A 21723-nucleotide genomic window follows, 5' to 3' on the forward strand; every position below is an offset into this window, starting at 1 on the left:
TCAAGATGGAGAAGCACTGTACGTCCGCCGCTTCCGGAAGACGTCTACCGTTGCCCGGAGTAATGTCTACCGCTTCCGGAAGACGTCTACCTGTTGCCCGGAATAACGTCTACCGCTTACGGAAGACGTCTACCGATCGTGGAAGACATCTACCACTTATGGAAGACTTCCACCGCTCACGGTGAGATTGTCTTACCGCTTAAATTTCGATTTAAAGCTTTCGTGACTGCAAGGATGCATCTTCTTTGGTTCTTTCGGTAAAGTCACGTAGAATGAGAATAAAATAATACATTGATAAAATAAAATAACACAATAAAATTATCACGACGTTTCGGCCACAACACAAGCGGCCTTCATTAGGTGAAGGGACGAGACTGTCTGGAGGACAGCGCTGGAGGCCGAAACGTCGTGAGAATTTTATTGTGTTATTTTATTTTATCAATTTATTATTTTATTCTCATTCTACGTGGTGACTTTACCGAAAGAACCAAAGAAGATGTCTACCGCTTGTGGAAGACGTCTACCGGGTGACGGAAGATCTCTACCACTACTGGAAGACGTATACTCTTTCCGGAAGACGTCTACCGCGCGTATCTTTGGGCGGACCGCGATTGCTCTTGCGTCTACCGCTTCTGGAAGACGTCTTCCGCGGTGTCGGGAATCAATCTTCCGGCAGAAGTTCACATCTTCTTGAACGAGGTAGTGGGTGGTGGTTGAAGACGTCTTCTGGAAGTTAAATATCTCTTCCGGAAGATTCTACCAAGATCCCAAAACACCTCCCCCACCCCCCCCCCCAAAAAAAAACAGGGTGACGAGGTCAAACGGTGGAGGGCGGTGGGATGGGGGGCTCGAATTTTATTTCGTAGCGCGGATGAGGTCACAATGCCAAACGTTAGCGCTTCCCCATTGGTCGAGGGCTGCGCACGCGCACGGCTATTTGACCAATGGGACGCCGCCGATCGCTTACCGGCGCTGGCAAATATAAAGGGCCGCGTGGGGTTCTTTTTTAAAGGGACGGCGTGCAGTGTCCTTAAATTGGCCTTCACAACGTAGACGCTCGTTTATAATAAACTTTTATATATACACACAACTTTTATATATATACAAAGGCGCTATCGAGTGCCGAGGTAATCGCGGTAACAAGGGTAACCCCAGCCCGTTATCCACACGCAAGCCCCATCGCCCACAGTAAGGCCCGCGCCTACATTTCATAACGCATCGGGATGCGCTCGCTTCAATATTAGTTTTGGGTCTCTGTGTGTCTCTGTTGTGTCTCTGTGTGCCTCTGTTGTGTCTCTGTGTGTCTGTGTTGTGTGTCTCTGTTGTGTCTCTCTGTGTTTCTCTGTGTCTATGTTGTGTCTCTCTGTGTCTATGTTGTGTCTCTCTGTGTATGTTGTGTGTCTCTGTGTGTATATGTTGTCTCTCTCTCTCTGTGTCTTTGTTGTGTGTGTCTCTGTGTGTCTCTGTTGTGTCTCTGTGTGTCTGCGTTGTGTGTCTCTCTCTGTGTCTATGTTGTGTGTCTCTCTGTGTGTATATGTTGTGTGTCTCTGTGTCTTTGTTGTGTGTGTCTCTGTGTGTATATGTTGTGTGTATCTCTGTGTATATGTTGTGTGTGTCTCTCTGTGTCTATGTTGTGTGCCTCTCTGTATATGTTGTGTGTGTCTGTGTATATGTTGTGTGTCTGGTGTGTGTCTCTCTGTGTGTCTGGTGTGTGTCTCTCTCTGTGTGTCTGGTGTGTGTCTCTCTCTGTGTGTCTATGTTGTGTGTCTCTCTCTGTGTGTCTATGTTGTGTGTCTCTCTTTGACTACCTACTGGATCTCCTCTCTGTTTCAAAGAACAAATTTGACCTCAGGTCTTCGCTCATTTACCAGCTTCACTTAACCTATTGCCCGAGGAAGGGCCTTTGCTATTGATGCCCCCAGGGTCTGGAATGCTATTGCCAATAAACTGCAACTTGAATCACTACCTATGAGATCTTCACTCGAAACTGCTCTAGAGGAGTTGTACACCCCTAGCTGCCACTGCTATTCAGTGGCCTAAAATATGGCTCTAGGGTTTGGTGTTACATGTTATTTATGTAGTTTATTGTTAAAAATTCGGCCACAGTCCCTATGATCACTGTTACATTGCATTTATGGCTTTTATTTTGGTGATTTCGAAAAGTTTTTTTGTTTTGGCCATGTTTTTGTTTATTGTAGTACGGAGTTAGACTGATGGCCTTAACCTTAGTTGTCTTGTGGTTGTTGTTGTGTGTCTCTCTCTGTGTGTCTCTTTTGTGTCTCCCTCTCTGTGTCTGTGTTGTGTGACTCTGTGTGTCTATGTTGTGTCTCTGTGTGTATATGTTGTGTGTCTCTCTCTGTGTGTCTCGGTTGTGTCTCTGTTGTCTCTCTGTGTCTATGTTGTGTGTCTCTGTGTGTATATGTTGTGTGTCTCTCTGTGTGTCTGTTGTGTCTCTCTCTCTGTGTCTGTGTTGTTTCTCTCTATGTCTGTGTTGTGTGTCTCTCTGTGTGTCTGTGTTGTGTGTCTCTCTGTGTGTCTGTGTTGTGTGTCTCTCTGTGTGTCTGTGTTGTGTGTCTCTCTGTGTGTCTGTGTTGTGTGTCTCTCTCTCTGTGTGTCTGTGTTGTGTCTCTCTTGTGTGTGTCTCTGTTGTGTCTCTCTCTCTGTGTCTCTGTTGTGTGTCTCTGTGTGTCTATGTTGTGTCTCTCTCTGTGTGTATATGTTGTGTGTCTCTGTGTGTCTCTGTTGTCTCTGTGTCTATGTTGTGTGTCTCTGTGTGTCTGTTGTGTCTCTCTGTGTGTGTCTATGTTGTGTGTGTCTCTCTGTGTGTCTATGTTGTGTGTCTCTCTCTGTGTCAATGTTGTGTGTCTCTGTGTGTATATGTTGTGTGTCTCTCTGTGTGTCTGTTGTGTCTCTCTGTGTCTATGTTGTGTGTGTCTCTCTGTATCTGTTGTGTGTCTCTCTGTGTGTCTGTATTTTGTGTGTCTCTCTGTGTCTGTGTTGTGTCTCTCTCTCTGTCTGTGTTGTGTGTCTCTGTGTGTGTGTGTTGTGTGTCTCTCTGTGTCTGTTGTGTGTCTCTCTGTGTGTCTGTGTTGTGTGTCTCTGTGTGTCTGTATTGTGTGTGTCTCTCTCTCTGTGTTTGTGTTGTGTGTCTCTCTGTATCTGTGTTGTGTCTCTCTCTGTGTGTCTGTGTTGTGTGTCTTTCTCTGTGTGTCTGTGTTGTGTGTCTCTCTATGTGTCTGTGTTGTGTGTCTCTCTCTGTGTGTCTGTGTTGTGTCTCTCTGTGTGTCTGTGTTGTGTGTCTCTCTGTGTGTCTGTGTCTCTCTGTGTGTCTGTGTTGTGTGTCTCTCTGTGTGTCTGTGTTGTGTGTCTCTCTGTGTGTCTGTGTTGTGTGTCTCTCTGTGTGTCTGTGTTGTGTGTCTCTCTGTGTGTCTGTGTGTCTCTCTGTGTGTCTGTGTTGTGTGTCTCTCTGTGTGTCTGTGTTGTGTGTCTCTCTGTGTGTCTGTGTTGTGTGTCTCTCTGTGTGTCTGTGTTGTGTGTCTCTCTCTGTGTGTCTGTGTTGTGTGTTTCTGCGTGTCTTTTGCATGTCGTATTTTTTGACGCATCTATTCATTAAAATCCTGTATTCTAGCCAGTCATTGACCAAATTACTTTTCTGAGCACATGCCCAAGCCTTGTCCCTAGTTTTCATGAGCTTTGTAATCAAAGGATCAAACCATGGTGGGCGGTTGCCTTTAGTTTTAAATCTAACCAACGGAGCATGTTTGTTAAGAATTTGGAGAAACGTGTACCTGAAGGTCTCCCGTAGTCAGGTTGGGGATATCACAGACCTTGTCAATATCTGAGTGAAGCACATCATTAGTAAATGCCTGAGTGCTGAAGTGTCTCATAGAGTGCTTCTCAACCAATTTAGGGGGGGGCTTTGGGTCTGGCTGATGACCTCACCCCAAAAATTAAGGAGTGATCACTAAGGTTATTACCCAGAACACCAGTCAGTGTGAAATTGTGAGGGGCATTTGTCAATAGGACGTCAAGCAGAGATGACTGTCCCGGATTTTTTAGGTTGGGTTTTGTGGGGACATTTTTTTATTGAAACAGATTAAATTCATCCGCAAAATTTGTGGCCACGGCCGGCAGGATTAGCCAATTCCAATTTAGATCACCCACTAAAACTATTTCACCTTTAGGGAGGCCCCCAAAAAGCTCTCTCAGTGCAGATGCAGCTTCAACATTCTTCCCACTAGGCGGTCTATAGCAGCACACTACCAATATCTGTTGATTTTTTGGGAGAGTTATTTTGAGAGCCAGACCTTCCAAGCAACATTTTTAAAACAAGGAGTGAGCTAGTGAACATGCAATAGTATTACGAACATAGATGGCAATTCCACCTCCTCTCTCTCTCTGTCTATGTTGTGTATGTCTCTCTGTGTGTCTATGTTGTGTGTCTCTGTGTGTCTGTGTTGTGTGTCTCTGTGTGTCTGTGTTGTCTCTGTGTGTCTCTGTGTTGTCTCTCTCTGCTTGTGTGTCTGTGTGTGTGTCTATGTTGTGTGTGTCTCTTTGTGTCTATGTTGTGTGTCTCTCTCTGTGTGTGTGTCTCTGTGTTGTCTCTCTCTGCTTGTGTGTCTGTCTGTGTGTCTCCGTGTCTGTGTTTTGTCTCTCTCTCAAATTTTGTTCTACCTGATGACAGCCGCTTGTGTTGCAATCGAAACGTCGTATTCTATTATTTAATTAATTTTCTTTCTACGTTACTTTACCGAAATAACCAAAGAGTATTTGTTTTCTGTTGAACAACAAAATCAAAAATCGAACACCAAATGAATAAAATATCGGGTGGGGAGAGGTGGGGGGGGGTCTTTATCTTTGTGGGGGTTTGACCATATTTGACCGCGCTGGTCAAATATGGTCAAACTTTCGTGACTGCAGGAATTCATGTTCTTGTTTCTTTCAGTGAAGTCACCTAAATATATATTTTTAAAATAAATTAAAATAATAAAAGCAAAAAACCCACAACGTTTCGATCGCAACACAGGCGGTCTTCATGAAGCGCCTGAAGAAGACCGCTTGCTGTGAACCCTCGCCTGGTACACAGGAGGTCGTGGGTTCGATCCCGACCCTGACGCCTACTGCTGTACATTTGGAGTTTGCAGTGTCTCTCTCTCATCATCATCACGGTGGCTAGGAGATGTTAACTACCTCGCCTGGTATACAGGAGGTCGTGGGTTTGATCCCGACCCTGACGCCTACTGCTGTACATTTGGAGTTTGCAGTGTCTCTCTCTCATCATCATCACGGTGGCTATGAGATGTTAACTACCTCGCCTGGTCTACAGGAGGACGTGGGTTCGATCCCGACCCTGATATTTGGAGTTTGCGTGTCTCTCTCCCCGTGGTCGTGTGGATTTTTTCTCCGGGTCCTCCGGCTTTTGCCCTCCGCGTTTAAAATCAACATCGAGCGTTTAAGAGTATTTGGCTGTATTCTTTTGTGCTTTCGATAAAGTCACGTAGATATAAAATAATACAAATTATAAAAAATAAAATTAATACCAGGGGTGGACCCACAGGGGGGCTGGGGGGAGGGGGGCTCAGCCCCCCTGAAATCTTGAGAAAGTCGGTAATCGGGATAACCGGATATCCGGCTGCTGCAAAATGCTGCAGGTTGCCACCTCGTGTGCTGCCCTGCAGGCTGCCACCTTGTGTGCTGCCCTGCAGGCTGCCACCTTGTGCTGCCCTGCAGGCTGTCACCTCGTGCTGCCCTGCAGGCTGTCACCTTGTGTGCTGCCCTGCAGGCTGCCACCTTGTGCTGCCCTGCAGGCTGCCACCTTGTGCTGCCCTGCAGGCTGCCACCTTGTGTGCTGCCCTGCAGGCTGCCACCTTGTGCTGCCCTGCAGGCTGCCACCTTGTGCTGCCCTGCAGGCTGCCACCTTGTGCTGCCCTGCAGGCTGCCACCTTGTGCTGCCCTGCAGGCTGTCACCTCGTGCTGCCCTGCAGGCTGCCACCTTGTGCTGCCCTGCAGGCTGCCACCTCGTGTGCTGCCCTGCAGGCTGCCACCTCGTGTGCTGCCCTGCAGGCTGCCACCTTGTGCTGCCCTGCAGGCTGCCACCTTGTGTGCTGCCCTGCAGGCTGCCACCTTGTGCTGCCCTGCAGGCTGCCACCTTGTGCTGCCCTGCAGGCTGCCACCTTGTGCTGCCCTGCAGGCTGCCACCTTGTGCTGCCCTGCAGGCTGTCACCTCGTGCTGCCCTGCAGGCTGCCACCTTGTGCTGCCCTGCAGGCTGCCACCTCGTGTGCTGCCCTGCAGGCTGCCACCTCGTGTGCTGCCCTGCAGGCTGCCACCTTGTGCTGCCCTGCAGGCTGCCACCTCGTGTGCTGCCCTGCAGGCTGCCACCTCGTGTGCTGCCCTGCAGGCTGCCACCTTGTGTGCTGCCCTGCAGGCTGTCACCTTGTGTGCTGCCCTGCAGGCTGCTTGAGCGGCAGCCTTTCGAACTTATCGAACTTATCAGCCACATCGGCGGCTCCGACCTATTAATAAACTCCGCGTTCAAATCCAATAAAATTTGTTTTATACATTTGTGGCGCCCATCGGAAAACATAAACATTGGATATCTCAGAATATTGAAGTCAGCCCCCCCAAGTCAAAATCCTGGCTCCGCCCCTGATTAATAAAAAAACAAAAACTCACGACTTTTCGAACCCAACACAAGCGGTCGAAACGTCGTGAGTTTTTGTTTTTTTTATAAAAAAAATTAAATCTATCTACGTGACTTTACCGAAAGAATCAAACAATATGAATTCCTGCAGTCACGAAAGTTTAAAGTCTAAATTTAGTATTTGGGCTGCTTGTGAATGTCCACGTGACGATGGTAAACCACCACCGCCTTGTTGAGATTATCGCTTGTGACTACCAGGATGCTTCTCAAAATAAGTAATGGCAGAACTCCACGACTCCAGGAAGTGGCCCCGAAGCTTGCCACAACGTAATGGACCGTGGGCAATTACAGCCAACGTCAGTTGAGCGTGGACAATTAGACCCAAGCCGAAACATAACATATAAAAAAGAATGCTTAAAAATATATATTTTTTATGATAGAATATAGTTTTGTCATCAGTATGACATAAGTATACCAAATTTGCAGTCGATACCACATTGGGAAGTGGGGTGAGATTGAGTTACAAGATTTGGGAATACAGTTTCAGTTTCATTTGTTTGGTATAGCCCTGTGAGCCATTCGGCTCTTGAATCGGGTGCAACCGCAACAAACAAAAAACATGAACAAGAAAACATCTTAAAGTGACTTGCGCACAAACAGAAACATCCAGGAAACAACAGAAAAGTCTTCCAGAAACACATTCTCCTGCGGAGGGAGCTGGTAGGAACGTTGGGTTGCTCGGTCAATGGCCAGGGTCAACGGCACCACCACGTGGTATATTCCGCAAATATGCCCGACTGTGAGGGTGGGCACAAGCCGGCGTGAGTAGGTGAAACGTTGAGTTTTATAAGGGCACCACGGGGTGACCAGCCCCTCCCCACCCAGCCCCACCCCTCCCCACCCCTCCCCACCCAGCCCCACCCCTCCCCACCCCTCCCCACCCAGCCCCACCCCTCCCCACCCCTCCCACCCCCCCACCCAGCCCCACCCCTCCCCATCCAGCCCCACCCCTCCCACCCCCCACCCAGCCCCACCCTCCCCACCCAACCCCTCCCCACCCTCCCCACCCAGCCCCTCCCCACCTAGCCCCACCCTCTCCAGCCCCTCCCCACCCTCCCCTCCCCACCCAGCCCCTCCCTCCCCACCCAGCCCCTCCCCACCCAGCCCCACCCTCCCCACCCAGCCCCTCCCCACCCAGCCCCACCCTCCCCACCCAGCCCCTCCCCACCCTCCCCTCCCCACCCAGCCCCTCCCTCCCCACCCAGCCCCTCCCCACCCACCCCTCTCCACCCAGCTCCACCCCATTTTTGGATGCACGACGATGGATGGACACAATAATCCCCTGTGGGCTGCTAGTGTAACCAGGAGGTTCCTACCAGTAAAAGCACCGTGTATCAATGCTGTGTGCAAAAATCCCAGTGGGATGCAAGTCAAACAATAACAACCATAAGACAATTTCGATTAAAGTCATCAGTCTAACTCTGTACCACAACAAACAAATATGGCGAAACCAAAAGTTTTCGAAATCACCAAAATAAAGCTAGAAAAGCAATGTAACAGTGATCATAGGAACTGTGATTGAAATTTTACAATAAACGATATACCTAACATGTACTACCAAAACAACAACGACAACAACAACAGACAGAGTGAGTTAAAAGAAAGCGTGTAATAAAAAAAAAGATCTGCGAGGCTCAAGTGGCTCTTATAACCCTTGGTAAAATGAATAGTTTAGTTGTAAATCTTTGGAGTGTCTCGTTGCTTCTCACGAACCACAGGGTGGCGCTCATTGCAAAGCCTCAAACAAAAGTTGTGCACGCGTCGGTCGACTGCAGCCTTAAGTCGCTTACCCCGTGGTTGTATTGTGATGGACTACGGTCATTCCTTGCGGATATTAGGGGTGTGTTCCAGATTTTCGGATTTATTTAGGGGGAAAAAAGGCGAAAATATAAGGCCTTAAAAGCGGATTTATGTCAAATGATTCGGGGGAGAAATGTTTTGTTTCGGATTGATGTGTGAAAGTATCCCGTTTTCAGGAAGCATACTATCGATTCCGTCGACAGTACTTAATTACCACACTTCGCAGGAAAGTGGAAGCTTACATCAAAGATAATCCACGGTCGCGACATCGTGGTCATGTCACCCAAACTTTGTAAATCCATAGAGACCCATCGGGACACGTAGAGATCCATAGAGACCCCATTGAGAAACAAAGATACCCCCATAGAGATACATGAATCAGAACCTGTACATTATTGAGACTGGAGGAATCCGATTAGCTATGAAGCTCTTTTATTCAACAAAAACACGACAAGGTTGTGCAAAATAGTGTTGGACCAGATAATGCCAAAAGGCGCACAACTCAAAGACAATGCACCATCAGAGTATACATTATCAGAGTTGTTTTTTGTTTCCATTCCGACCGCAGGTATTGTGGTCAATGCAAACAGGACTCCTTGTAAAAAAAAAGTGTCATTTTTGTTGCCAGATAAAAGGGTAAAAAAAACAATTATTATAAATATCGATTTAAAGCTTTCGTGGCTGCAGGGATTCACATTCTTGGTTCTTTCGGTAAAGTCACGTAGAAGGGAAACAATAAAATAATAAAAAATAAAACAATAAAATTCGCGAGAAAATTTTCTTGCTGTGGTTTTCACACCTGATGATGATTGCTTGTGTTGCAATCGAAACGTCGTGAGAATTTTATTGTTTTATATTTTATTATCTTATTATTTCCCTTCTACGTGACTTAACCAAAAGAGCCAAGAATATGAATATTAAGACTTTTGTTTTTGCAAGTCCCATTTATCAAACTTAGGGAAGGCAGCAAAAACAACAACAACAACAACAGTCCCAGAGCACGCACACCAAGATAACAACGCACGCCACAGTGCGAATTTGGCCACGCAACCCAAACTATGAACCACCAGGTGAACCACTGTAGCCTACGGAGGAGCAGGATGAGCGGCGACACGACACAAACTCTCTCTCTCTGCTGCAGAAGCCCTCTCGTCGTGGCCAGCAGCAGAGGCATCGAGCTACCTGAACCACATTGCCCCGCGTAGAAGACAGACGTACATGCATAGTGACTCGTATACAGAGTCTCGGAGAGACCCATGGAGATACATTATAGACAAGCGACTGTGGACGTGCAACCCAAGCTATGGACCGCACGGTAAAATCCAGGAAGAGCGACACAACACGAACCCTCTCTCCTCTGAAGCCCTCTTGTCGTGTGCCAGGAGCAGACCTCCACGTTGGCATCTAGCGCCATGACCATGTTGTTACCGTATGCAAGAAACAGCAGAGTACAAAAAGTGCTTTTGTTGGCTTTAAGACAAGTTAGACGGTTACATAATGTGAATGATTAGAACACCCTAAAAAGGCCCGACACGCTTTCCTTCCAAATTTCAACATTTGATTAAAATGTCAATCCAAAACCACGAACTCTGTACACACGGACACGGGATGTGTCTGCGTTAACGAGAATGCACTCGTCCGCTGTGAAGCACGCGAATGTAGCGGCCTCTGGTGCAAACTTGCGCGAATTCGATAGACACCGGATCCTTACGCGGCACGTGGTTGGATGGGAGTGTCAGCTCAACAATTCCGAATTGGAACCTTTATTTCAGACTGCAGCAGGATGAGGAATCCGATGAGCTGTCAAGCTCTTTTTTTTCACGGACGTCTCAGCATGGTCACGGGGGGTTTAGTGAAGTTACAAACAGAACGATACAAACAAAACAATAGGGGGTGCACAAATATATAAGATGGTAACGCGACTACATCATTAGACCTCCTTTGCCAGTACCAAAGTATAATAATATTATTGGCAAACGAGGTCTAATGATGTAGATGCTTACCCTGAGCCCTCATTACTTTGATAGTGGCATTGTCTTTGAGCTGTGTACGCCTTTTGGCGTCCTCTGGTCTAGCACCAATTGAGACGAGGCATCCAAAGAAAGCTCTCTCTGGTGTGGACCAATCAGTTTCAAGGACAATGCATAAATTATCAGAGTGTGTTGTTTGTTTGCATTTTGACCACAAGTATTGTGGTTAATGCAAACATGATTCCTTGTAAAAAGGTTTCAGTTTTGTTGCCAGAAAAAAGGGGAAAAACCCCTATTATTATGGTAAAGCGAGTCACTAAATATGAATACAGGGACTCGTTAGGTTCCAGAGGTCTGTACGTAAGTCGATTTGTTCGTAAGTCCAACATTACTCCTGTCGATTCCAAACACTTTGTACGGCGTGTGCACTAAACAAGGTCGAATGGCTTTAAAAAGTTGTCTCATATTCTGTAGACGTAGAATGCCACTGGTTCTTCACGTTCTACAGATAAGAGATGCGGCCACCGCTGTCTATTGCGCACCTCTGCAAGTTCGTAAGTCGAATGTTCGTAAGTAGAGGAGTCCCCCCCCCCGAGTTGCAATCGGAAGTGCGCCTCCTCCTCCAACGCCGTCCGTTCAGGGTCAACGCCGGACGGGAGATGCCGGCGGTGCGGCACGCGACGCGCGTGCGCTGCCTCTACCGCCGGCTGCTGCAGCTGCACCGCCACCTCCCCGTGGAGATGGCGGAGCTGGGCGACCGCTACGTGAAGGACGAGTTCCGGCGCAACAAGACGGCCGGCCCGCGCCTCGCCGAGCAGTTCCTCGCCGAGTGGGAGGCGAGTTTCTCCCGTCGGGGGCCATTGCCGCCACCACCGTTGCCAGTGCCGCCGCCGCCGCCACCATTACTCGCACATTGCTGCTACCACCAATGCCACCGCCGTCACCGCCGCCACCATCGCTCAAACACTGCTACCGCCACCACCATCACTGGCACCGCCACCATCACCAATACCACCACCACCATTACTCGCACATTGCTGCTACCACCAATGCCACTGACGTCACCGCCGCCACCATCGCTCAAACACTGCTACCGCCACCACCATCACTGGCACCGCCACCATCACCAATACCGCCGCCACCACCACCATTACTCGCACATTGCTGCTACCACCAATGCCACCGCTGTCACCACCGCCACCATCGCTCAAACACTGCTACCGCCACCACCATCACTGGCACCGCCACGATCACCAATACCAAGAGCCACCATTCGCTACTAAGTGACGGTGACGTCACCACGGCACCTGCGCCAGGCCAGGTGCACTTCGAGGCCACGTGAAACATCGAAAGCTCGCTGGGACAGTCCCAGCAGGTGCCTTGGGTTGACTGACTGAGATGACTGGCTGATGCATCACCAGCTGTGCCCCCCCCTACTGCGCCAACTTGCTGTTTTAGCTGCCCGGCGCTCCGCTCGTTATTTTGAGCATCTCTCCTCCGCCCTCCGTTGTTGCTGGAGGGCGACTGCTTCCAACTGCCCAGTAGCGTCCTTCACGAGCCTCCTCCACAGAGGACGATCCTGACACCACTGGTACCAGTCATCGGCAAATCGACTCAGCTCCATTTACTCTCGTGCCACATCATTCCATCTCTTCTCTGGCCCGTGCCGTGCCTGTTTATTCCCCTCTGTCCGGCCAAACAAAAGCTGTTTGGGCATGCGGTGGTTTGGTAAGCGGGGCTACATGACCCAGCCAACGCAGCCTTTCCTGCCGGAGGAGCTCACCGATGGGACTGTGTCCAGATCTTTCAAGGATTAGTGAGCTCCTCCAACAATCCAGCCTGGTTAAACCCAGGATCGTAGGCAGGCCAGCCTCAATGTTTCTAACAGGCGTAGGTGTTCTATTAGGGGTGTCCACATTTCGCAAGCATAGAAAAGGGAGAATTATGACCTTGGCCGAAAAAACCAGAAGCTTTGTGTGAAGCGACAGACCAGGTAGCTTCCACACGGCATTACGCTGCCAATGAAAAGATATTGCCGCTCGATTGATTCGGAGTGAGACCTCTGCTGCCAAACTGAAACTGGTCATGAGCACATTGGTGAGGTATGGAAACTTCTCCACTCCCTCCACAACTGCCCCACCAGTAGGGGTTGAGTGGGTGGAGTCTTTGATGGCACAATACCCAAGCAGGTGCTTAGTTTTGTAGGGGCTGATGGTAAGGCCCCACTTCTTAGTAGCACGCTCCAGGTCAAGCAACAGCACCTCGAACTCCTCTGAGTGAGCAGCAATCACCGGATCATCAGCATACATTACATGGTTGACCAATAGGGAGCCATCCCTCGATCACACCCGGGCATTGATCAGCCTCCCATTGTATCTGTACCAGATGGAGATTTCTCTGGTACAGCCATGGAAAGTTTATCTAACTACGTGGTCAAAATAGATATTAAATAATGTCGGAGCCAGAGGACATCCCTGTCGCACCCCAAGGTGAACAGTGAATGGCTCTGACTTCCGGCCACGTAGCTTTAACCGAGTCTGCTCACCATCATGAATTTCCTTAATGATTGTGAGCAGAGTCAGGGACTCTGAAAGCACAAAGAACAACCAAGAGCCCAGGCCTATTGATGAAAGCATAAGCCTTGACCAGGTCAATAAAGCTGAGATGTAGGTCCTGTTGGAATTCCCTACACCTCTGCTTAAGCATATGGACAGAAAATATTGTGTCTCTGCGGGACCACCCTGGCCTGAAACCACATTGGGGTTCCGCAAGCCTCTACTCAGCCACCACCACCACCACCATCACCCACACATTGCAACCACCATCATCACCACCAATCCCACCGCCATCACCGCCATCATAGCTGCCACCACCACGATCACTGTAAACACAATCATGAACACATTGCTGCCACCGCCAATGCCACAACCGCCATCACCGCCACCATCTCCACCACCCCCTTCACCGCCATCACCACCACCACCACCACGTACCTGTCAACCCCTTATCAGTGCCCTATCTTATTACAGACCAATTCAGTCCTTATTGGTCACCCCGCGTGCCCCTTATAAATCTCAACGTTCATCCTACAAAGCCCCATCACAAGGGAGAAACACAAACAAATGGACAAAATACGTTTTACCCGTATTGAAACGGCCGTACGCCATATGGACCTGAAAACTCAATTTCCCTGTACAAGAATATGGGTAAACCGTATGGGTAGACACAGTATGCCACCACCACCATCACCACCGCTATAAACGCCACCACAGACAGTTCTCCACCACCGTCGCCACTTCCGCCACCATCACCACCACTATCGCCACCACCACCACCACCACAATTGCTGATTTTGCCATAATCACCGCCACAAGCACCCTTACCGTTGCCGCTATCACCGCGAACATTGTTGTCGCGTTCTTTTGGGTCTTTCGGTAAAGTCACGTAGATAGGTTCAAAGAAAATAACAAAAAAATATTTGAATATGAACTAAAGAATATGAATTCCTGCAGTCACGAAAGCTTTGAGTCAAGATTATTGCCGTGGCTCTCTCTGGTCATCGTGATCACTGTCACACTCACCGTCTGTAATCCATCACTGTGGAGGCAGCGGCGAGGGTTTGTGGATCGCCACGCAAATTGTCGTGACACTCCCTTTCCGTGGACATGTTTACACGCGGCACCGGGTGCTCAATTGAGGCTGAGTCGACCTAGGGGAGGCACAGGACCGATTCAGATAATCGTCACCGGCGTTGGCCATGAGCGGGAGTCGAACTCGGGTCGGCGGGGTTCGTAGCGCAGCTCGCTGACCGCTGCACTGGCGCTCCCCCCAACACACACGCGCCGTCACCTGCATGCGAAATAAATAGTTTTTTTTGCGAACTAGGAAAATGATGAAGACGTACAATTACCCTGAGGTCAATTGCTTTTGCGAGGCACGCCTTTTATATGGGTAGCAGACATTCATTGGGACCTTTAATTATTGCGTTTGTTACTTTTTGGGATAATTTGTTCTGGAAAGAAAATCCGCAGGAGAGCCAAAATGAGTGTTGGCTCTGAAGATGTGACGAAATGTTTAGCAAAACGCAAACCGAGGCCGCCACTGCCAGGCGTCCATTCACGTGGAGGCGCATTTGGTGTGGTTACCCATCGGCCTGTCCATCATAGGCTTTTTGCAGACAGGATCATTATCAACGTTGCGTTCATTTAGCCGAGCTAATCTCGGGACCGGGTTCGGGTTCGATCTTCTGGGTCTCTTCAGCCGAGTCTGGCTTGTTAAACAAATGCTGCTGGATCGTCAGGTGTCATTGCAATAACACGTGGTAAGCCAGCAGAATTAGAGTAATAAGCCCGCTCGATAATATTGATCTTTTAAACCGATAGGCTGATGGACTAGAACGTATATTATTTACGTCGCGGCACAGAGTAGAGTTTTCTCGTGCACAGCGATACCTCGGTTTTCGTCGGGGATGTACGTGCGTGTGTTGAACTTCTTTCGCACCGTACGTAGCCAATCGTGCTAGTCGGAGGTTTGGGGGAAGGACAACAAACTGAACACTAAAAGCAGTTGTTGAGAAATGAGTTTTCAATTGAGATTTGAAAGTGCATAGCTCCGCCGGTGGCTTCCTAATATCGGAAGGAAGAGAGTTCCGGCCGTGGAAGCGCGTCTGAAAGCGCGCGATGCGGTGACCGTCTTTGTTCGACGGTTAGCCTAAAGCCGCCGGCTGCGAGGATGACCACGGGGAGAGAGAGAGAGAGACACGCACAATACAAATATACGGCAGGCGTCAGAGGGTTGGGATGGAACCCAACGGACTGCTGCGTACGAGGCGAGGCAGCTAACGTCTCTACTTAAATTTTATTTGCATAATTTCGTATTTTTATTCACTTAATTTTTTTAAAATTATTTTTCTAATTTACGTGACTTTACCGAAAGAACCAAAGAACACTGTTAACATCTCGCTAACCGTGGCGCCATTACCGCCCCCTCGCTGAGCACGTGAGGGGGCGGCGGGGGGGGCGGGGGGAGGCGAGATAATGAAGCAACCCGCGCCACCGTTTGATGTCCGATTATTGACGCGCACACACGGAGGGAGGGCCTCGCAAAAAGGCGGCCGGGGGGAGCCCGCGTTGGAAATTCGAACGAGGTCCGCCCGTCGCGCGAGCCAAATCAAGTTCTCCCGCGCGCGGTTCCTTCCAATCGATTTCTTTCGCATCCGCGGGAGATTTTTTCGTCTCGCGAAACCGAATTCCAACGCTCTCTCTCCCACCCACCCTCCCTCCATCACTCTCTCGCGAAAACGCGGAGTTTTGTCAGATTACAGAATCGGAATCTTACAAATGATCCTGTTGGCGCAGACGTCGGCGTCCGTCCGACGGAATCGCCCGCGCAGGCCTCCGGGAACTTTTTTCCGTCTCCGCGATTTTTCCCCCGCGCCCGGGGCTTTTCGGCGGCGAAGATTTTCGTGCCCCCCACACCCCCAAACCCCCACACCAAATAGTATCGTGACCCTAAATGCGGCTTAAGCGCAGCCCCTGGTCGCGCGCGGAGTTGGTGGGTGGGGGTTGGACGACGATGACGGCAGTAATTCCCTCGACTAATTGAAAATGCGTCCCGCTGGATTTTGATTTTCTTCTCCACTCAACCGCCCTCCCCCCCCCCGCCGCCGCCCCCCTCCCCCGCCCGGCCTTTCCCTTTGTAGAGGAATGCATCGATCGTGGTTTTTGCTCCACGCCGTCACCAACCGTAGACCCCCCCCCCCGCCCGCCCCCCATCAGTCAATATCCGCGCGCGCGCACAGCCCCCGTGAAGGAGGGGGGGGGGGGATTAATAAATAAATAACGGTATAGCGATCGCCGCATTTCTATCGCCGCTCGTTCGGCCGCTAATGAGTTTTCGATGATGCCCCGCGTGAATGAGAGGCCTCTCGCGGCAGTAAATTTTGCGGAGTGGTGTGGCGGCGGTGGTGGTGGTGGTGGTGGGGGGGGGGCGAGGTGGGGGGGGGCGGCTGCAACAGGTACGGCCACCGCCCGCTCGCTCTCGCGTCCCCCCTCCCCTCCCCCTCCCCCCAACATTGCCGCCGGTGAAATTTGTGGTCCAATTATGATCGTAAAGAGGGAGCCGGACTCGCAATTCGTCACTTGTTATGTGCTTCGCGAGGGGGCGATGATGCTACGATTTATTTGCACGCTCGCTAGGCAAGAGCGCGAGCGAACAAGCGCGTGACGCGGACGGCGGTGGGGTTGGGGGGGGGCCGGCCGCACGTGCGCGGTTGTGGCGTGCGCGTTGTGGCGTGCACGTTGTGGCGTGCGCCGCTGCGCCACCGACCCCGGAGGCCCCCAGGCTGCATTGCCACTCGCGCCCACCGCCGCAAGTGGCGGTTGTGCGCGCCGGTCCTGACCCCCACCCACCCCCACCGCCGCCACCCTTCCCTTAGGTCGACTCGGCCTCAAATGAGTGTCGTGGCCGGTGCGGCGTGTGTTGACGTCACCGCTGGCGGGGAGGCGGCCGGGCGTCGTGCTGGCCGAACCCACCGTCGCGTTTGCCATGCCGGCCTTCGTATTTACTCAGGTCTTGCCCCAACAGTCTGTTGAGGCTTTAATGGGGGTATCTTTGCCTTGCTGTCATAAAACATTAACAAAATAACATAATTGATACATTATAAACACAAGTTAGTGCGTCCGCGTATAACGTTTATCCGCATACGTGCGATTTTGCGTGTATGCGGATGATCTATTTCTACCAAAGATTCGCTATATTATGGGGTGTGAGTTCACTCTATATGTGGCTATGCGGTCGGACATGGGACAACACTGTGTGTACCGTGTGTGTACTGTGTGTGTACCGTGTGTGTGTACCGTGTGTGTGTACTGTGTGTGTGTACTGTGTGTGTGTACTGTGTGTGTACCGTGTGTGTGTACTGTGTGTGTGTGTACTGTGTGTGTGTACTGTGTGTATGTACTGTGTGTGTGTACTGTGTGTGTACTGCGTGTGTGTACTGCGTGTGTGTACTGTGTGTATACTGTGTGTACTGTGTGTGTGTACTGTGTGTGTGTACTGTGTGTGTACTGTGTGTGTGTACTGTGTGTGTGTACTGTGTGTGTGTACTGCGTGTGTGTACCGTGTGTGTACTGTATGTGTAGTGTGTGTACTGTGTGTGTATAATCTGTGTACTGCGTGTGTGTACTGTGTGTACCGTATGTGTACTGTGTGTGTGTACCGTGTATGTACTGTGTGTGTATACTCTGTACTGTGTGTGTGTACTGCGTGTGTGTACTGTGTGTGTGTACCGTGTGTGTACTGTGTGTGTACCGTATGTGTACTATATGTGTGTACCGTGTGTGTACTGTGTGTGTATACTCTGTACTGTGTGTGTGTACTGCGTGTGTGTACTGTGTGTGTGTGTGTACTGCGTGTGTGTACTGTGTGTGTGTGTGTACCGTGTGTGTGTACTGTGTGTATGTACTGTGTGTGTACTGCGTGTGTGTACAGTGTGTGTACTGTGTGTATACTCTGTGTGTGTACCGTGTGTGTACTGTGTGTGTGTACTGCGTGTGTGTACTGCGTGTGTGTACCGTGTGTGTACTGTGTGTGTACTGTATGTGTAGTGTGTGTACTGTGTGTGTAATCTGTGTACTGCGTGTGTGTACAGTGTGTGTACTGTGTGTATACTCTGTGTGTGTACCGTGTGTGTACTGTGTGTGTGTACTGCGTGTGTGTACTGCGTGTGTGTACCGTGTGTGTACTGTGTGTGTACCGTATGTGTACTATATGTGTGTACCGTCTGTGTACTGTGTGTGTGTATACTCTGTACTGTGTGTGTGTACTGCGTGTGTGTACTGTGTGTGTGTGTACTGCGTGTGTGTACTGTGTGTGTGTACCATGTATGTACTGTGTGTGTATACTCTGTACTGTGTGTGTGTACTGCGTGTGTGTACTGTGTGTGTGTACCGTGTGTGTACTGTGTGTGCTACTCGCAGGCCCTCTTTATGGAATGCATCGACTGTGACAGCGTATAACTGATGCTAGCCGTGGCCCAGAATCTAGCTCATGTACCCAAATCACTTCCAACGAAAACAACAGGAGTTGGGCTTTCTTTTCAACAATATCACGCGCGAAAGCGCCCCGAAATGGCGTAACTCGAGTTTGATTCCTAGCCGTGGCTAACGTGAGCCATGAGCGACATCTGAACCGTTCCTGGCTCCCCCTTTCATCAACCCACACCGACCAGCGCGGTGAAGTATGGCGCAACCACGATACCTCGCTGATCTCGTCAGAGAGCATAGACCACCATCACGCACAACTCCGACGGTCATCCTCACAGCAGCGGCGGCTTTTGGCTCGGCCACGGAACAAAGACGGTGGTCATCGCGTCGCGCGCTTTCAGATGCGCTTCTGCGGCCGTCTGGAACGCTCCTCCTCCCGATGTTATGAAACCCCTGGAGCTATGCACTTTTTAATCATCAAGATTGCAAACTCATTTCTTAACAACTGCTTTTTGTCCTTCCCCCGCACCTCCGATTAGCACGGTTGGCGACGTACGGTGCGAAAGAAGTTCAACGTACGGACACACACAATGTGCATACAACCAGATAACGCGTTGGAGAACCGATGCCTGCCTTGTGTCGTCATAATCGGCCTCCGCTTTGCTCCCTCCTTCCCCTGACCTCTCGCCCACCTGACACCCCCAACCCTCCACAGGCGTACGCTACCACCCTGCACACGCAGGTGACTCAGGATCCGGGTCGGGTGATCCGGCCCGGAGCTTACCTGAACGACGAGCACCTGTCCAACTTGCGCGAGGAACAGGTGGAGCAGCTGTACGAGCTCATGCAGGCGACCACCGCGGCCCCCGGCTCGCAGGACTCGCGGAACGGAGCGGGCGGATCCGGGACGCCGGGCGGATCCGGAGCGGCAGGGCCAGCCTCTTGAGCCTGGCCGATCCCGCCCGCTCCGTGTCGCGTCTTGGGAAATGACGCGCGCGCTCCGCACGGAAGCGTGCGAGACTCCCCCTGTGCAGCGCCGGAGATTCGCTCGGGAATAAAAGTGGGGGAGGGGGGGTGGCAAGGGCAAGGGCTGGTTAGCGAGCGCCTATTAAGGCTGGCGTCAGCACATGAAAGGACAGCATGGCTGGACCTACGCCCGGCCGCCTTTTTAGCGTTTCTCCTCCGATGGTTACTCAACTGCACCGGCAATAGTTGCCACCTCGCAAGGTTCACCGAGGAACGGAGGGGCTTTCTCAGGTCGACGACAATCTCCCAGTATTGTGTCGAGCGAGGCGTGGATCGTTGTTACGTCATTGTTGTCATCGTTATTACGTCATTGTTATCATCGTTATTACGTCATTGTTATCATCGTTATAACGTCATTGTTATCATCGTTATTACGTCATTGTTACCATCGTTGTTACGTCATTGTTATCGTTATTACGTCATTGTTATCATTCAGCAAACGATTCAAACAGATTGCCCGGCTCACAGCCGCAGCCACGCCAACGAGAGGGGACAACGACGACGACCGTTGGCGCACGCCGGGCTGCTCCTTGAAGCCCTGTTGTACATGTGGGTTATGAAAATTTGATGAAAATAATACAAATTTTTGAATTAAATTTAGAAGTTATGTTAATTAGCATATTTTTATGCATAATTGCATAAATTAACATAATTTCGGAGAATTATGCAAATTCCACAATTTCATTTACATTTTTTTATTTCCATCAAATTTTCATAACCCACATATACAACAGCCCCCGCCCGCGTGGTACAAAAGCGGTAAACTAAACGAGTGTTCCACCGGCGCTACTTTCCCATGCGACGTAGTTTCTGTATCCGCCCGCTTCTCCGGGTTGTCTGCCCCCCCCCCCCCCATTAACCAGGACGCGTCGGGTAAATGCGGCCTAACGGATATTCGCGTGCTGCTGCTGCTGCTGTTGTTGTTTTTGTCAACCCGATATTCTTCAGCGGTGGGCCTTTCTTGTGTACAGCAACAACAACAAAAATCTAATAAAGCTATTTTAACAAAGATTTACGTTCCCTTCCTGCTATCACACCCCACACCCCCCCCCCCACCTTGATTTCCCCTCCTCTTCGTGGTATGGGCTCAGTCATGTCGTGGGGCTTTGTCGGTCTTCGCGAACGACGTCCACCCTGGCCGTGTAGATGCTGCCCAAAAGTCGCTGTAACTGGGCCTGCGTTTTCGTTACAATTGTCTTCCGACTGCATGAAATCAAGGTCTTTAATCTGTACGTCTCAAAAGCCTCTGGGGTATTTGCCGACAATGTAGGAGGCTGAAATTTGGTTACGCAGGTAGCTCTTAGGGCACAAAACAACAGGAAACATCTGAATATCCGAGATTTTTTGTTTTAAGGCCACCCCGAAATCTCGATTTTAAGTGCCCCATAAACACGTCCGTTCGTGGTGTCATTCAGAGACCGTTCAAAATATGAGATTGCGGTTTTTCTTCTCCACCCTGGCCGTGTAGATGCTGCCCCAAGTCGCTGTAACTGGGCCTGCGTTTTCGTTACAATTGTCTTCCGACTACATGAAATCAAGATCTTTAATCTGTACGTCTCAAAAGCCTCTGGGGTATTTGCCGACAATGTAGGAGGCTAAAATTTGGTTACGCAGGTAGCTTTTAGGGCACAAAACAACAGGAAACATCTGAATATCCGAGATTTTTCTGTTTTAAGGCCCCCACCAAATCTCGATTTTAAGTGCCCCATAAACACGTCCGTTCGTGGTGTCATTCAGAAACCGTTCAAAATATGAGATTGCGGTTTTTCTTCTTTTGATAGAGCGTTAAGCAGCAAATAAAATTAAAGTGAGAACCATTGCTCTATCTTATTGTTTTTGAGATTTCGGATTCAAGTGGTTTTGAACGAAAAGAATACGTACTTTTTGATGTTCAAATCTGAATAATTCGAAAATGGTAAAAGGAGCTTTCCCTCACAGACTGTTAAGTTAATTATTTTGTGTTCTTCTCTAATATAAGATCAACGGAATCTTTAACTTGAGCTGTTTCCGATGTTTACGTCTTTAAATATAAGAAGTTGAATCAAGCTGTCGACAATTTTTGTGGTTATTTTTGCGGAAGAATGCACATTTTAGGAGTAGTAGTTAGCATCCGATCGTGGATAAAAAAAAGAATAATATATATTTAGCGATAACTTGTTTGCCTGGCGAAGACAAGCTTCATGAGCGAGTACTAAAATAACTAACTACACGTGCCGGCCGGATGAAAGCGCATCCGCTGCC

At 49.9% G+C, this 21723-nt stretch overlaps 2 protein-coding genes across 5 annotated transcripts in view; one reads left to right on the plus strand and one right to left on the minus strand.

Annotated features, from left to right (window-relative positions):
• The window catches only part of LOC116954717 (cytoplasmic dynein 1 intermediate chain 2-like), a 31604-nt gene extending 31272 nt beyond the window's left edge, over positions 1 to 332 (minus strand). Inside the window, exon 1 of one of the 2 annotated variants that reach the window (XM_032975452.2) lies at positions 197 to 332. The gene's annotated coding sequence lies outside the window, so the exon portion shown is untranslated. Of the gene's footprint in view, positions 142 to 196 lie in introns of those variants that run through there. The other variant, XM_032975451.2, reaches the window with a different exon arrangement.
• Positions 6 to 20493, plus strand: SDHAF3 (succinate dehydrogenase complex assembly factor 3). 3 transcript variants are annotated; one of them, XM_076052500.1, is made up of 3 exons: positions 6 to 181; positions 11112 to 11307; positions 19172 to 20493. In XM_076052500.1, the coding sequence occupies exons 1-3, from the start codon at positions 6 to 8 to the stop codon at positions 19400 to 19402; spliced, it is 603 nt and encodes a 200-aa protein (XP_075908615.1). In that variant the 3' UTR covers positions 19403 to 20493. The 3 variants fall into 3 exon arrangements, with proteins under 3 accessions (XP_075908615.1, XP_032831414.2, XP_032831413.2); XM_032975523.2 differs by lacking the exon at positions 6 to 181 and adding an exon at positions 547 to 699; XM_032975522.2 differs by lacking the exon at positions 6 to 181 and adding an exon at positions 894 to 1188.
• Positions 20494 to 21723: the final 1230 nt, after the last annotated feature.

This window comes from Petromyzon marinus, chromosome 56 (assembly GCF_048934315.1).
Source record: "Petromyzon marinus isolate PM22_M1 ecotype Great Lakes invasive population chromosome 56, UKy_Petmar_22M1.pri1.0, whole genome shotgun sequence".
Taxonomy (NCBI): domain Eukaryota; kingdom Metazoa; phylum Chordata; class Hyperoartia; order Petromyzontiformes; family Petromyzontidae; genus Petromyzon; species Petromyzon marinus.